The following is a 15150-nucleotide window of genomic DNA, read 5'->3' as shown; positions in this document are numbered from 1 at the left end:
TGTTCCCAGCTCTTGGCCAGAAGCATTTTTATGGCTGAGACTTAGAGACAGCTACTATCAAAAACAGAAAGTTAAAGTTTTGATTTGTCACATGAGCTTCAGTGGAGAATTTTTGTCCCCTTGTTCATGAGTAATTTTTTTATAAAATCAGCCAAAGGCATTAAAAGAAAAGGTAGTGGGATGACAAGGAAAGGGATTTACCATCCTGGTAGAACAGGAAGAGATATATATGCACATATATCTATTTTTGACATAACTATTCTAATTTGTGCTGAAAACTTCATGTACTGATAAATAACTTCTACTCAGCTGCATGAAACTTTTTTTTGTTCCCATTTCTCCGTTTGCTGTTCATTTATTTATTTATTTATTTTACACATTTGATTTCATTTTTACACGCCCGTCCATTCACACCTTCAGCCCATCCTCCTCATCCATAGCATTTTCCTGTCCATTTCCCCCCCTTGCATCCTCTCTGCTCACCTGTTAGAAGGCTCTGGCAGCACGGCCTGCATGTGGCTCCTCCTCTTGTGCTGGCATGTGATGGTGGCACCGTTGTGTTCTCTTCCTCTCCCTCTCCACTAACAGACGCAGACCAAACTGGAGCATGCCCGCATTAAGGAGCTTGAACAGAGCCTGCTCTTTGAAAAGACCAAAGCTGACAAACTCCAGAGGGAGTTAGAAGACACTAGGGTAATGGTTTTCCCTGTTTGAATAACGAGCCTGATCTGTGTTGTGGAAGATTTCTGATGGCACAGTGCCGGGGGTGACACCTGCTGGAACAGGTCCTTGCTCCTGCCGTAGCCAGAGCTGCAACACTGTAAAAAATTAGGATTAATTTTGAGCTTCCATGGGGTGTGTGTGTGTGCCTGGACATGTGACTCGTACAAGAACTCAGGTAAGATGTCTTCACACTGCCAAAGTAACCCTTGGATCCAAAAGTAGCAGGATGGGATCATGAGCTGACAGAAGGGCACATTCAGTAGCTCATTTTAAAAATTAGCAGAGTTCATTAAACCCAAAAGAACTAAGACTGGACGTGCCAGTCCTTTTAACACAAACTGAGTATTTGGGCTTGGTTTCTGAGCTCTTCAGTAGCTGCTGCACTATTTGCTTTGCTAAATCATAGTTTGCAGTGGCTTTTTAGCTCTTTTTTCCCACCAATGACATAATCTTTTAATGATTATCCCAGTAATTAGTAATACTGCTGCCTGTCAGAATATTACTGACATACTTGGTACCAAGTCAGAAGTTCAGCAGATGTCAATTCTTAAAGAGAAATAGATATACACACACACACATATTCATACTCACACATGGGGATTTTCTTGAAGGTCAGGTAGGATGAATAAAAAACCCAGGATGAATATAAAACCAACATTTTAATGTGTAATAAGTACTTTTAAAGGGCAGCTGTGGGTGAGTAATATCTTTTCCAGGAGGTCAAAGCAGTAACTTCCTAACTAGAATTAATTCTGGGAGCTTTTCTGTAGCAAAAACTGCTCCAACAGTCAGTGAAAAGCTCAGATAGTGCCAGGACACTTTTTCAGAGAGAAGCAGATATAGAAGGGATTTCACAGGATTTATCAGTTCAAAATGTGTTTATCAATTTCTGACAGTCTTGTAGCTGGTGTGAGATGAATTTGGAAGGAATTATTTCAACAAAGACCTCAAGGTTCTCCATTCTTTTCCAGTCTGCCTTGAAATGGTTCTGAGGAACACTTTGTTAATCATTGATAATACCCATCAGGGTGGCTTGGAAATTTTTTAGCAAATTATTTCTAGATACTACCAGAAGAACGAATTTTAGCAAATTCTTTGTTTATAGACAATAAAAGATGTTTGTCACATGAACTGTGGACATTTTTCCCTTTCTGAAGCAATTTGCAACGCTCAGTGGAAGCTTTTCAGCAAGGCCTGAGTGTCTTTGTATGAAATGTGTATTTTATAATTCTTCTTTTCTTAAAATGCTGTTGATCATAGGTGGCCACAGTGTCAGAAAAGTCCCGGATCATGGAGCTGGAGAGGGACCTGGCACTGAGGGTGAAGGAGGTGGCTGAGCTCCGAGGGAGGCTGGATTCCAGCAAACACATCGACGACGTGGACACTTCTCTCTCCCTGCTACAAGAAATCAGCTCTTTGCAAGAAAAAATGGCAGCAGCTGGCAAAGAACACCAGAACGAGATGAACTCGCTGAAAGAGAAGTTTGGCCTGAGTGAGGAAGCCTTGCAGAAAGAGATCAAGTCCCTTTCAGCTTCAAATGAGAGAATGGCAAAGGAAAACGAATCCCTGAAAAGCAAGCTTGACCACGCCAACAAGGAGAATTCTGACGTGATTGAGCTGTGGAAGTCCAAGCTGGAATCTGCAATTGCCTCCCATCAGCAAGCAATGGAAGAGCTGAAAGTTTCTTTCAGCAAAGGTGTTGGGGCTCAGACAGCAGAATTCGCTGAGTTAAAGACTCAGATTGAGAAGATGAAATTAGACTATGAGAATGAAATGGCAAATCTAAAACTGAAGCAGGAAAATGAGAGATCTCAGCACTTGAAAGAGATCGAGTCCCTGAAAGCAAAACTGGTGGCAGTCACGGAGGAGAAAGAGCAAAACCTGGAAAGCCTGAAGACCAAACTGGAAAGTGTGGAAGATCAGCACCTAGTAGAAATGGAAGACACTTTAAACAAATTGCAGGAAGCTGAGATAAAGGTAAAGGAGCTAGAGGTACTGCAAGCCAAGTACAATGAACAAACCAAAGTTATTGATAGTCTTACACCACAGATCAAAGCTGCTGAAGAAAAGCTTTTGGACCTTGCTGCACTTGAGAAAGCCAATTCTGAAGGTAAATTGGAAATCGAGAAACTTAGCAAGCAGCTTGAGGCAGCTGAGAAACAAATTCAGACTTTAGAGACTGAAAAGGGTGATGGAATTAGCCAGGTTTGTATCAACATCCATCCTTTTCATTTGCTTTTGCTTTTATTTTACATTTGTACCCTTTTAATCTGCCATAAGAAATACATCACAGAAAAAAGGAGTTTTAGTGAATGTGTATCTTGGGACCATCTGAAGAGGTTTAGAGGGAGCAGTAACTGGGTCCTGTCTCAACAGGTTTTGCTGCTCCACCTGCACCAATCAGCAAAAGGAAAAAAAAATTCCTTCTGCACTTCCTTGCTGCAGATTTGGGCATGTCTGTGCTGAAATCTTCCTGTCATGGAAGAGTTGTTGGCTCGTTTGGGAGAAGGGTCCACACACCCTAAGGCTTTAATCTTTGGGGATAGACAAGGGGGACTTGGGACTCAGTGGGGAAACATTTCCTCCATTACCTTTCCCCTCCTCTGACAAGGTGATGGGGGAGGCTTTTAAGATAAAAGAAGGCACAGAAAATCCTGGTAGAACTTTTCTTTAGACCAAGGCTCTGCAGGGATGTTTTTGGCACTGTTTGCCAGCACTTTGGGGCACAGGCTGCAACTTGGTGCAGGATTTTCCTTGGGTTTGGATGAAACCTCTGTAAAGCTGATGGTAGTCAAGAGTAGTGGGGAAATAACTGGAAAAAGCTTCCCTAAACTCTTCACAGGTGGTTCCAAGATACCAAATTTTTACCTTTGACTCTTTTTTGAGGCCACAGTGGATTTCTGCACTGGGTGTGGTACAGAGATTCCCTCCCTGTGTGTGTGTATTGATCTGATCAGCCAATTGAAGCACAAATCAATCAGTTCAAAGAATGAAAACAATAAAGAACCAAAACCACTGATTGAACTAATGCTGAAGCTTTGAAATTGTGATAGTATCCAAAAATGTCTGTCATTAAATAATGTATTCACAATTAATGCCAGAAGAACTAAATTTTAATGATTTCAAATCTATTCCAAGATGCAATTAGTGCTGTGATGTATGCAGTCATCAGTGGAAATCAGCTTCACTCAATTAACCCATCATGGTTTTTTCTTTTTTTTTTTTTTTCTTTTTCATCTTAGAGTGTTTTGATATTACAGTTATTTCTTTCAGATTCACCTTTTAATTTTCCTAATTTTTCTTTCATGTTTCTCATTTTATTTTACTCCATTTCATCACCTTTGTTAGGCCAGTAATCTGGCCAAAGAACTGCAGGGCAAAGAGCAAAAGCTTCTTGACTTTGAGAAAAACTTGAGTGCAGTAAATCAAGTTAAAGATTCTTTGGAAAAGGAACTTCAAGTTTTGGTGAGTAATACCCCAAAATTTTGACTTTACTCTTTGGATTTTGGGTTTCATGGTGAGAGTGTCATGGAAGTCTGTGGATCAGCTCTGAGCAAAGCCTTCCAAAGGTGTTTTACTCAAGGAAAAAAATGGGAAGGGTTCATGGCTGATGGGACCTTCCTCAGAATAAAAAGAGCATTTCACCTCAGTCCTGCTTTATCAGGTGTTTTGTCTAAATAGAACTCATCTATTTATGGATTGCAGATAAAATTAAACCAAATCAAAAGCAGCAGCAGTTTAAATTTAGGAACACTAATGGCCCTTTATTGTAGCTGTTGTGCCAATTAATACTTGCTACACGCTTCTTATAAATGGTTTTAAAAGACATTTCTCATTTAAATACATTTCCAAACACTTGGGTGTTCTTGGTGGGGTTTCCCTGAGGAACTACACTGCCATTAGTACCAGTGGGATTTTGGTCTTTCCATGGCCAATAGTAAATATTCTTGGTGGAAGAGCCTCACTTGCCTTCCTGAAAATCCTCCCTTTTCTTCATTGTCTGGCATCAATTCCTGCTGGTAAAACTGGAGAAGCCTGGTAGGAGATGGCTCCCAGGTGTCCCCAGTGCAGCCTGGGAGCAGCAGGGGTAGAAAACCCAAATTCTTGTTTCCCACCCTGGAATCTGGCAGCTGATGGAGAAGTTGCTTGAAATGTTGAGGGACTTGCAGCCAAGGCAAGGGAAGATCTGTGCTGAGCTGTAACTCAAAAACTTGAGATCTGTTTATGATAGGAACGAAGATTGTTCTATTTGTACATGAAAAATACCAAATACAAATTCAGTGGTTGAATTGTTCTGTTCCTACCAAGCCTTACCTTAAGTCTTTATCAATTTTTCAGAAAGAAAAATTTACTAATGCAGCTGATGAAGCAGAGAATGTTCAACAAGCTATGCAAGGTACGTGCTGCTAAAATAAACAGAGAACTAAAAAGCTGCAGCAATGAAATGCCAACAAAATGGCTTTTTTAAACACTTTGAAGCTCATAGCTGATGTCCCAGCAGTTTCAGGGGCTGTGGAAAGGGCAGGATTATTTGTAGCCTCTCTGAAGGGTGACATACCTTGCAAGTAGGTAGAATTGTCTGCATTCAAGTAGTTACTAACTTTGTTTTCCAAATTTCACTTGCCTAGAAACGGTGAAGAAGCTGAACCAAAAAGAAGAGCAGTTTGCACTCATGTCTTCAGAACTGGAGCAGCTCAAGTCTAGTTTGACTGGTAAGGAAGGGATGAAGTGGAATGTTCTGGAAAGGCATCAGCTCGGTGCTCTGGAGCCTGTGGGAGGCTTTCCTGTACCTTCCATCCCTTTAGATCTCTGTGGAGCCAGTGCAGGGGATTTGTGCCCTCAAGCAAACCTTGCCTGCTGGGAGAAGTGACCCCAAGGCTGCCCCTGCCCCTGGCAGCGCCTGCCCTGCCCTGGAGCTCTGTGCTCCCTTCCTTGTTCATTTTCTGCTGCTGTGCTGAGCAGCTGATGAGTGACTTCACCTACAAGACCTGCAGGTCTCTTCCTCCATTGCTTCCTTCCCCTCTGAGACAGCAGAACTTGTACCAGCATCTCATGGCCTGGAGGGAATCCCTTCTGAAACAAAGGGCTCGTGTCCAGCTGCTCTTTGCTGAAGAGTCCTTAACCTTCTGCTGCAGTTACCAGTTCAATCAATCATCATTTTTCTTTTTAAATGGTTGATCTGTGAGGTCTGGAGCATCAGTATTGCTGGTTTTAGTTCTTTACAGTTCTCCAGCTGTTCTTTGCATACCCTTCCTCTAGAATTTACAGCTTAACCACCTTTGTTTTGCTCAGAGATGGAGAGGAAGCTGAGGGAGCGAGAAGAGAGGGAGCAGCAGCTGATGGAAGCAAAAGCCAAACTTGAAAATGACATTGCAGAGATCATGAAGTCATCAGGAGACAGCTCTGCCCAGCTGACAAGGATGAACGATGAGCTGAGGTTCAAAGAAAGGTATTTGATCACTGTCACATCACACCTCCACTCCCACACTGCCAGCTTCTCATTTGATTTTTCTGTAAATATCTGAACAAGATGCTCCTGAGTGTCACATTGATTTGACAAGTGAGCTTATTCTAGCAAACTAAATCAATCAAAACAGTCCCCTGGGAGTGGTTTGAAGAGCATCCAACACTGATAATTCCAAAATTCTTACATAAGGTGCTTCTCATTGCCCACAGTAAATGACCTCTTGAATAATCCAGACTGTTTTGTGATTGTGCTTCATGATTATTTGATTACCTGATAAACTCAGTTTATTTAGATATATAAAAGACTTGGGTCACATTTTTGTGAGAGAAAATGTGGGGGGGTTTTCCCAAATAAAAATTGTATGTACAATACTGGGGGGAATATTGACCTTCCCTGTTTAGCAGAGCACTGTCTGTTAAACAATGAAATCTCTTTCTAAATGCTTGGTCAGAATATAGAACTCCAGCACAATCTTGGCTCTTCCATCTCTGTGCTTGTGGTGCTGTCAGCAGAAAGTGATGTTCTTTCATTTGGTCTTTCCAGGCAGTTGGAGCAAATACAGCTCGAGCTCACAAAAGCAAATGAAAAGGCTGCTCAGCTTGAGGCAAACGTGGAGCAGACAGCCCAGAAAGCTGAGCAGAGTCAGCAGGAAACTCTCAAGATTCATCAAGCAGAACTGAAAACTCTGCAGGACCATTTAACAGACATGGTAAGAACAATTTTAAAAGCACTAAAACTGTGCAGAAAAATGGTTCCACTGCTGCTTGAACTGTGTTTCTTATCTTCCACCAGAAAAAGCAGATTGAGAGCAGCCAACATGAGTACAAAGATCTTCAGGCAAAGCATGAAAAAGAAATTTCTGAGCTGGTGGCTAAACATGATGCAGATATCCAAGGGTTTAAGCAGAACCTGCAGGATGCAGAAGAGGCACTGAAAAGTGCTCAGAGGAAAAACAGCGAGCTGGAGGCCCAGGCTGAGGAGCTGCAGAAACAAGCAGAGCAGGCCAGAGTAAGTGGCTTTTGTCACTCTGCAAGGGACTTAAAGTTCAAATTTTCTGTCTCAGTGACTCGTTTTCTCTCTGCTTCAAGCTTTCATAGCCAGATTTTTGTAGTTTTTCTGTTTTGAGCTTTCCCAGGGTATGTGGGTATGGGTTAGGGAGGAGAAGCCCACAGGACAAACTGGTTGTTAGTTCTGTTCTCAGTTACACAAGAGTTGATCAGTTCAGTTCTTTATTATCAGTTAACATTTTATGTTCAGTTCTTTAATATCAGTTAACATTTTATGTTCCTAGATCTGGCTCAGCACAGCCAGCTGGAGCCAGATGTCATTCCCTGGTTTTTTATATGCTTGCATTTTAAGATGCATTGTGAACTACTTCATTTAGAAGTGCTACACACCTTTCATTTTGTAGTATGATCTGCAGCTATTCTGTGTGTAGCTTGACTTTAGCAATTTTAATTTTTCCTCCCGTTTCTTTGACTTTACTGCTTGCTTTCATGCCTCAGCAATTATTTGCTATAATCTTTGCTGTTTGATTTAGCAAATTACTTAGTGTATAAATTGACACACAATATTGACAGCACTGCTGTGGTGTTTTGAATTAAAGGGATAAAATTAAAGGGATCATGACAACATATTTTTGAGAAAATCATGAGGAGGTGAAGCTGAGAATTGGAAGTCAGTTTCTAATAGCACTCCTTGCATTTTAATTCACATAGAGTCTCATGAAATCATTCTGTGGCTCTTCTTTTGAACAATTTACAGTCAGTCAATTCATTGAGAGTACTTTTAGAAATTGCATGAAATTTTGGATGGAGGAACCTTTAAACCATGATACTTTTAATATTATTTAGCCACTAAAAACCTCCTGTGGACGATGCGTGTTCTGTAATGTAACAGGGGTGTCTGTCAGCAGTTGAGTTCAAGCAGGCACTGTGTGTCAGTGTATACACTTTTAAAACTTAAATTAAGTTGCTCTATTTGCCCTTAAAGCACATTTCTCATTTGTCTGCTTGACTTGATTTTTGTTTTCCCTTCTCCCCGACTTTATTTCTTTAGTCCTTAAGCTCTGTGTTAGCCTCATCCAGAAAAGAAATCGAACAAATGTCAGACAAGATGAGGGCTTTGATATCAGAAAAAGAGACTTTGGCACAGGAGGGGAATACTTTAAAATTAGAGAGAGGTCCCTTGTTATCAAAACTTAAAGAATTGGAGTCAAAGATTTCGTTAATGCAACAAGACCAAGAAGAACTGAAGGCAGAAAATAAAAGAATCCTAAAGCAGAAGGAAGAAGCTGAGGCCAAAAGCCGGCAGGAGAGCACAGAAAAGGGAGCGTTGGCTTCTGAGAAAAGCAAATTACTCTCTGAACTCGAGGCAGTGCAGGCAAAGCTGCTGAAGGCAGCTCAGGAAAACGAGGCTCTCCAGTCCTTGGAGTTAACCTTGTTCCAAAAGCTGGAGGAACTTCAGGCCAGCAAAGATGCCATGGATGTGGCGTGTCAGAAACACGTCAGAGAATGGGAAGAGCTGGAGAGTTATCAGAAGAGACTTTTGGAAGAGAAAGATGCAGTTCTGAAAGACAAAGATGATGTTATCCAGAAGCTGGGAAGTTCTTGTGAGGCCTTGGCCAGAGACCAAAGGGAGCTCCAGCAACAAGTGTCAGCTCTGGCTGCAGAGAGAGTGTCAGCCCTCGGGGAGCTCTTGGCTCTTCAAGACAGACACAAAGCCCTGGAAGAGGAGCTGGGCAGGGTCTTGACAGGCCTGCAGGAAGAGAAGGAGATGCTCCTCAAAGGCACAGAAAAGCTGCAAGTGAGTTTAGAGCAGGCAGTCAGTGAAAACCAAGTGTTAAAAGTGAGAGAGGAGGAGATGCAAACCCAGCTCACCAAAGCGATGAAAGACTCCAAGGAGCTGCAGAATTCCCTCGAGAGCCTCACTTGTCTCCTGGAGGAAATGAAAGCCTCAAGAGACACACTCAGTTTGGAATGTAATCACTTACATCAAGAGAAAGAGGCTCTTTCCTCATCAGAGCAAAGGCTTTTGGCTGAAAGGGAGCAATTTCTCAATGAAAATAAGGCAACTGCTGAGAGGCTTCTGGAGGCCCCAGCATATGCTGAGCTTTGTGAGAGAATCTGCACTGAGAAAATGAACAAGCTGACCTTGGAGAAGGAATCTGTCCTTCAGAAGTTGTTGCAGTTTGAAAAGCACAATGAGGCTCTTCTCCAAGAGAGGAAGGAACTGGAGACAAAATACTTGGAGCTTCTTGATGAAAACGAGTCTTGTGCAAAGGCAGTTTCTGATCTGAAGAGAGAACGTGAGCTGGACCTCTTGTCCAGGAATGCTCTGGCTGAAGAGAATGCCACACTCCGGAATTCCATTGAAGCCCTGAAGGGAGAACTCAGTAAGAAAACTGTAGAAAATCAAGAGTTAATGGCCTGTAAATGTGACCTTTCCAACCTCCTGAAGAAGGCCCAGGATGCCAAAAGAGCACTGGAAGCTGAGCTGGCAGCTGCAGCACACACCAAGCAGGTCCTGTCATCTTCCTTGGACACCTGCTCCTTTGCCAGGGAAATGCTGACCAGGGAGAGGGATGAGCTGCAGGAGGAGTGTCAGAAATTAGACAAAGAGGTTGCTCTTGTGAAAGAATCCTTAACCTTGGAAAAGGAAGCTCGAAAACTGGACGAGAAATCGTTTCTGTTGGGACGTACAGAACTTCAAAGGAATATCAGCTGCTTGGAGAAGGAGCTAGAAGAACTGAGAGAGAAAAATAAAGTTCTGGCTGAGAAAACACTTTTAATTGAGGAGAAAGAGAAATGTGAAATGAAACTGGTGGAAATAATGAGAGAGGAACAAGTCATCTGTGCAGAGAAGGAGCATGTCACTGCCAACATGAAGAGACTGAAGAGTAACTTTGCCTCCGTGTCCAGAACAGCAGCCGAGTTCCGCGGCGTGCACAGCGGCATCGCCAGGAAGATGGATGTGCTGGAGCACGAGATGGAGCTGATGGAGAAGGAGGGAACTGAGTACCTTCAGGAGCTGGAGATCCTGAGGAAGGAGCAGAAAAATCTGCTCCTCAGTCAGGAGGGACTAGTGAAGGAGAAGGGGATGTTATTCCAGGATTATTACAGACTCTATGAGGAGGTTAAACTTTTAGAACAAACTAACAGTGACCTGTCAGGCAAATTGTTGGAGTCTCAGGGCCAAAATCAGATGCTGCAGGAGCAAATGAAAAATCTGATTTTGAAAGTAAAAGAAATTGAGACTCTCCAGGCCCAAGCAGTAGTACAGAAACCAGAGGTATTGAAATTCATAGATTAAAGTCAAGTCTGGGGCTGGTTCTACTAATCCTGAGCACTAATCCTGGTGTCCTGTGTGCACTTCCCTCACTTCCCTGCACACTCAGCACTGCATAACACACTGCACTTGTGGGCTCTCAGTGTGGCACTTGGGGGTTGTTGCAAGTTGCAACTGTGAGTCTAAAAGACACTTTTTTTTTTTTCTTAAATATTTTTAACTACAAAAACCTCTATTGTTGCTGAATGTTGCAAGAAAACAACATAAACTGTGAATAAAAGGAAGTTGTGTTCCCTGAATCTGGGAGGAGACGTTGAGCAGCTCCTTCTGGTGAAGGACTCTGCAACATAAAATTTAAAGTAGTGACAGATAAGGTTTTAAATTGGATCTTTGTGTAATTTTATGTGCAATTACAGCAAAATACCAACCTGAGTTACTCCAAAAATATGAAAGAATGTGCTGCTTCTGTAAATTGGATAAAAGCAGTGTGAGAGAAAGGAAAGATGTTGAGAATGCTGGGGTTCTTTTTATTCACAGAAGTGTTTTGTATTCACCACCAACAAATTCTTTATAAAATACTTTGATTTTCAGTTTGTGTGGCTTGAAGCCCAGAAAATCACATTGAATGCAAATTGGAATCAGGAGATGTTATAGATTACACCTGCCTAAGTATTTTAATATCATTGTGAAGTATTTCCTTTATGAGGCCATAATGAACAACACTGAAATAATGCAATAATTTGCTTTATCTCCAATTCCATTATTTTCCAAATATTTGAGGTTTTGTAATTCCATATTCCTGAAAATACACCATGCTGTTGGAAGTGAATATCTGTTGAATTACTACTGCCTAAAGAGGTGAGGGCAATCACAGCGGTGCTAGTGAGAAATCCAGGAATCAAAATTGCTCAGATGTGACATGAGCATGGGGTTATAATCTGTTTCTGCATGGAACTGAATCCTCAGTTCATTTTATACTTTATGCAGCTCCAAAATGCAAAATAAATTCCTAGTTTAAGACTTACTTACCTGGGAAGCAGCTGACAAACCACGGAGCTGTGCATGAAGTGTTGATCTTTTGCTGGCAGAGTTCTGTTGGGAATAACTGGGGCTTTTTCCCCACCTCCCTTTATGTCCAGGTGGCCAAACTGGCAGAAGATGTTTCCCAGGCAGTGGAGCAGGTGACCAAGGAGAAGGATGCCATTCACAAAGAGAAGATTGAAACTTTGGCCTCTCTGGAGAACTCAAGACAGACAAACCAGAAGCTGCAGAATGAAGTAATCACACTGAATGCTTATGTGTGAAAAGTTTTGCCTGCTTTGTGAGAGCAGCTGTTGAATTGTAGAGAATTGAGATAGGCAGGAGAAGATTCTGTCATTTTCCCACTGTGAAAAATTACTGGATGAGCACAGAGTGATGGAAAATGCACGTGGTTTTCTGGTCACGGTTATTTTGTATTTTGTGTCAGTCCGAGGTGCAGCAGTTCCCTTTGGTGTCTGTGTCCTGTCCATGTCTTCCCACCACTCTGGGCTGCTCCAGGGCCCGAGGAAGGGAGGATGCCCTGGCCCTTGGCTGTCCAGCACTGCCAGAGCACTGGGGCTGAGCTCTGGGGGGGAGCAGCTGGGCTGCCCCCACTGATTCCAGCGGGATCTGCCTGTGCAGAATTAGAATTGGTGACGTTCATGTGGGAGGGGTTCCCTTCCTGGATTAAAAAAATCCACAGGGTCCTGCAATGCCATGAGAATGGCTGCAGATTATCTGTTATGTAATAATAAATACACTCTGTGGTGCATGAAAACAAATCAGCTCCATGAGCTGCTGGTGGGGGACACGAGCTCAGGAAATCCGTGCCCAGCACTTTGTCCCATGCAGCAACATCTCTGCAAGGAATTCATTTCCTGGGGTGCAGGCACAGCATTCAGCCCTCCTGACTCTCAGAAAATAAGGTATGGAAAAGCAGAATTCATGAGTTATCTTAGAGGAATAGACATCAAGGGACAGCTGGTTTTAGCAACAAGCTCTGCATTTAAAAACCAAATAATGCTCTGAGGGCTGCAGCAGTTAATGGAGGTGCCTTGGGCTTTACCTTGGGGTGTTGAGCCCACATTCCTGGAAACTGCTCTCCAGTGGGCTTGGAATTCTTTGTGCTGCTCTGGTTGAATGTAGAGGTCTTGTAACAGCTGCTGTTGGACAAACTCATCAGTCCAGACAGGCTGGGTCTGGGTTAATTTAGGGGCTATAGATGTAGAGATAGATAGATAGATAGATAGATAGATAGATAGATAGATAGATAGATAGATAGATAGATAGATAGATAGATAGATAGATAGATAGATATAAAAGATAGAAAATGGAAGAGCTCAAGCCTCCATTTGGCTGAGGGCTGTTTCCTGAGACCTGTGTGATTTCATTGATGTAATGAGGGTTTTTCTCCTCTTTAAGTTGGACATGCTTAAACAAAACAACCTGAAAAACGAAGAGGAACTTAATAAGTCAAAAGAGCTTCTAAATCTGGAGAACAAGAAAGTGGAAGAACTTAAAAAGGAATTGTAAGTATTTCACTGTTAAATCTGTTCGTTTTTGTGGGTACATTTACCTTTTTTTTTTTTAATTGTCTTTCAGCAACTTTCTGGTATCTTGACTTATCAAGCAGATATTGGGTCAAAATCGTCTGCCAAATGTTTGGCTTGTGCAAAACTTGACATGAGAATGTTGCTACTAAATTGCTGAAGGGAATTAAAGAAATCCTTGGATAATAGTTTGAAACAATTTGTTTGTTGGAGGGTTCTGCCACCCAAGGGCACGAGATAATAATAAAATCTTTATTAGAAGAGAATTCTGATTTAATTACAAGTACACTTGGAGTTTTAGGTGGCTTTGCTCATAGAAACTTGACTCTGCTTTTATTTTTTCATTGATGGCTTTGTGAAGTTTATTTTTGTGTATTTATTTCCTAAATGGTGTAAACCAAATCCTGTACATGGGATATAAAACTCGAGTTAATTGTTCTTTATTTGAGCTGCTTCATTGAAAACCAGCATTTGACAATGTGTACCACTGGCCACAGGCAAATGAACTGAAAGCATTTGGAACCATGGAATTTGCCCTGTGGAATCTCATTGCAGCAAAGCTGCTGCTGTGCCACAGGGAATAAAGATCCCAGTTCCTGCTGCCCTGCAGGGGCTGCACATCCCCAGCTCTCAGAGGTGCCCTGCATTAAATCACAAACCACTTTCACCTGTGCTCCCAGGGAATTGCTTGGCTCATGGAGCTTGAGCTGGAATCTTGCTGACAGCTTAAGAGCAGCTCTGACTAATTAATATTATATTAATATTATTGGAGTTCCATCTGTCATTTTGTGACAGCTCTGTGGTGGCACCAGGGCACAGGGGCCACCAGCTCACAGAATTCAGTGTCTGGCTGTGGCTTTGGAAAACCTGCACAGACCCCTTTGAGAAAGGCAGGATTTCCTTCCAGGAGCAACTCCTGCCTGTGCTCGTGGGAAATGACACAGGAAATGTCTGCTCTGGTCCTGGGGAAAGGCAGCAGATACTGGGCTGTAATTTGCCAGGCAGGAATTATTTATAGGAGATGCTGCCTTGAAAATCTCCAGCCCCACCAGGTGTCCTCAGGACCCTGATCACTCTGAGGGGGTTAATGCTGTTATTTCTTAGATTGAATGTGGCCTGTGATCATCAGAGCTGAGACCTTGGGGACAAAGGGAAGCCTGTGTAGTTTTTAATTGATCTTTGCTGGTTGTTTTGTGTGTTGCCCTGTTTTAGTGACAGTAAGGATTAGTTTGGTGCCAGGGATTGCTGAGCAGCAGAGAGCAGAGCTCAGGGGGAGCTGTGAGAGGTGAGGAGGGCAGAGGGAATGTGGTGCCCTTGGAGCAGGGGGTGGGACAGGGCCAGGGGGTCCTTTGGGAAAGGCTGAGGGGAAGCTGCAGTGCCTGAGGCTGCTCCCAGGGCCATCCCTTGGGAACTCCTTGCCCAGGAATTCCCAACAAACACGGGAGCATTTCAGTGACCCCAGTACTGGGTGTGGGGTTTTTTTAACACCATAAATAATCTGTGCCTTAATGCCAGAAGAAAGAGGAGGAGGGGTTAGTGCTGCACCTCAGCAAGGAAGCAGGGCTGGAAATAGGTGGGTTCCTGCCCAGCAGGAGTCACTGAGAGCTGGGAGCAGCTTGCTCCAGTCCAGGGGATCAGGGTGGGCATTTGCCAAGGTGAGACCAGGTAAAAGGAAAAATCAGAGTCTCGTGAGATGCTGAACTAAAATCAGACTTTTGCCTAAATATGCCAACAGATCCTTGTATTTTGGAGTGCTTGAATAAGTTTCTGACGTAAGGGTTCTTCTACTTCCCACAGTTATAAAAGTATTTTTAATATTCCAGTCAAGTCTGTAGTATTGGCACACAGGAGTACTGCATCTCCTTTTTTAAAAAACAAAAGAGTAATAAAGATTACTATTCAGTGAAATTAAGGGTATCTTTTGTGCTTTTTGAAAGATGTCAAATCTTAAAGATTTTCTGTTAGTCACTCATGTTATTAAAGATTTGTTGCAAATGAATGTATTTTAAGGGAACTATACTCATTAGTAGCAACACAGGCTGATGAAAGCTGCAAAGCCTTTTTTCCTTCAGCTTTGGTTTCGTCTCATTTGCAGTTTTGTGT

At 42.6% G+C, this 15150-nt stretch overlaps 1 protein-coding gene across 7 annotated transcripts in view; it reads left to right on the top strand.

Moving 5' to 3' along the window:
- CLIP1 (CAP-Gly domain containing linker protein 1) overlaps positions 1–15150 on the top strand; it is a 59724-nt gene that overhangs the window by 32900 nt on the left and 11674 nt on the right. For 4 of the 7 annotated variants that reach the window (XR_008508678.1, XR_008508677.1, XR_008508679.1 and 1 more), the window contains exons 10-19: positions 589–693; positions 1984–2928; positions 4072–4188; positions 5062–5119; positions 5352–5435; positions 6016–6172; positions 6734–6899; positions 6983–7198; positions 11617–11754; positions 12920–13026. Coding sequence is in view for 1 of the 7 variants with exons in the window: in XM_036393126.2 (XP_036249019.1) it covers positions 589–693; positions 1984–2928; positions 4072–4188; positions 5062–5119; positions 5352–5435; positions 6016–6172; positions 6734–6899; positions 6983–7198; positions 11617–11754; positions 12920–13026 (2093 nt within the window). In the remaining 6 variants the exon portion in view is untranslated. The remainder of the gene's footprint in view (positions 1–588; positions 694–1983; positions 2929–4071; positions 4189–5061; positions 5120–5351; positions 5436–6015; positions 6173–6733; positions 6900–6982; positions 7199–11616; positions 11755–12919; positions 13027–15150) is intronic. The other 3 variants (XR_008508681.1, XR_008508680.1, XR_008508682.1) reach the window with 3 other exon arrangements.

Source organism: Molothrus ater, chromosome 18, assembly GCF_012460135.2.
Source record: "Molothrus ater isolate BHLD 08-10-18 breed brown headed cowbird chromosome 18, BPBGC_Mater_1.1, whole genome shotgun sequence".
Taxonomy (NCBI): Eukaryota; Metazoa; Chordata; class Aves; order Passeriformes; family Icteridae; genus Molothrus; species Molothrus ater.
This window is presented reverse-complemented; position numbering and strand designations above follow the sequence as displayed.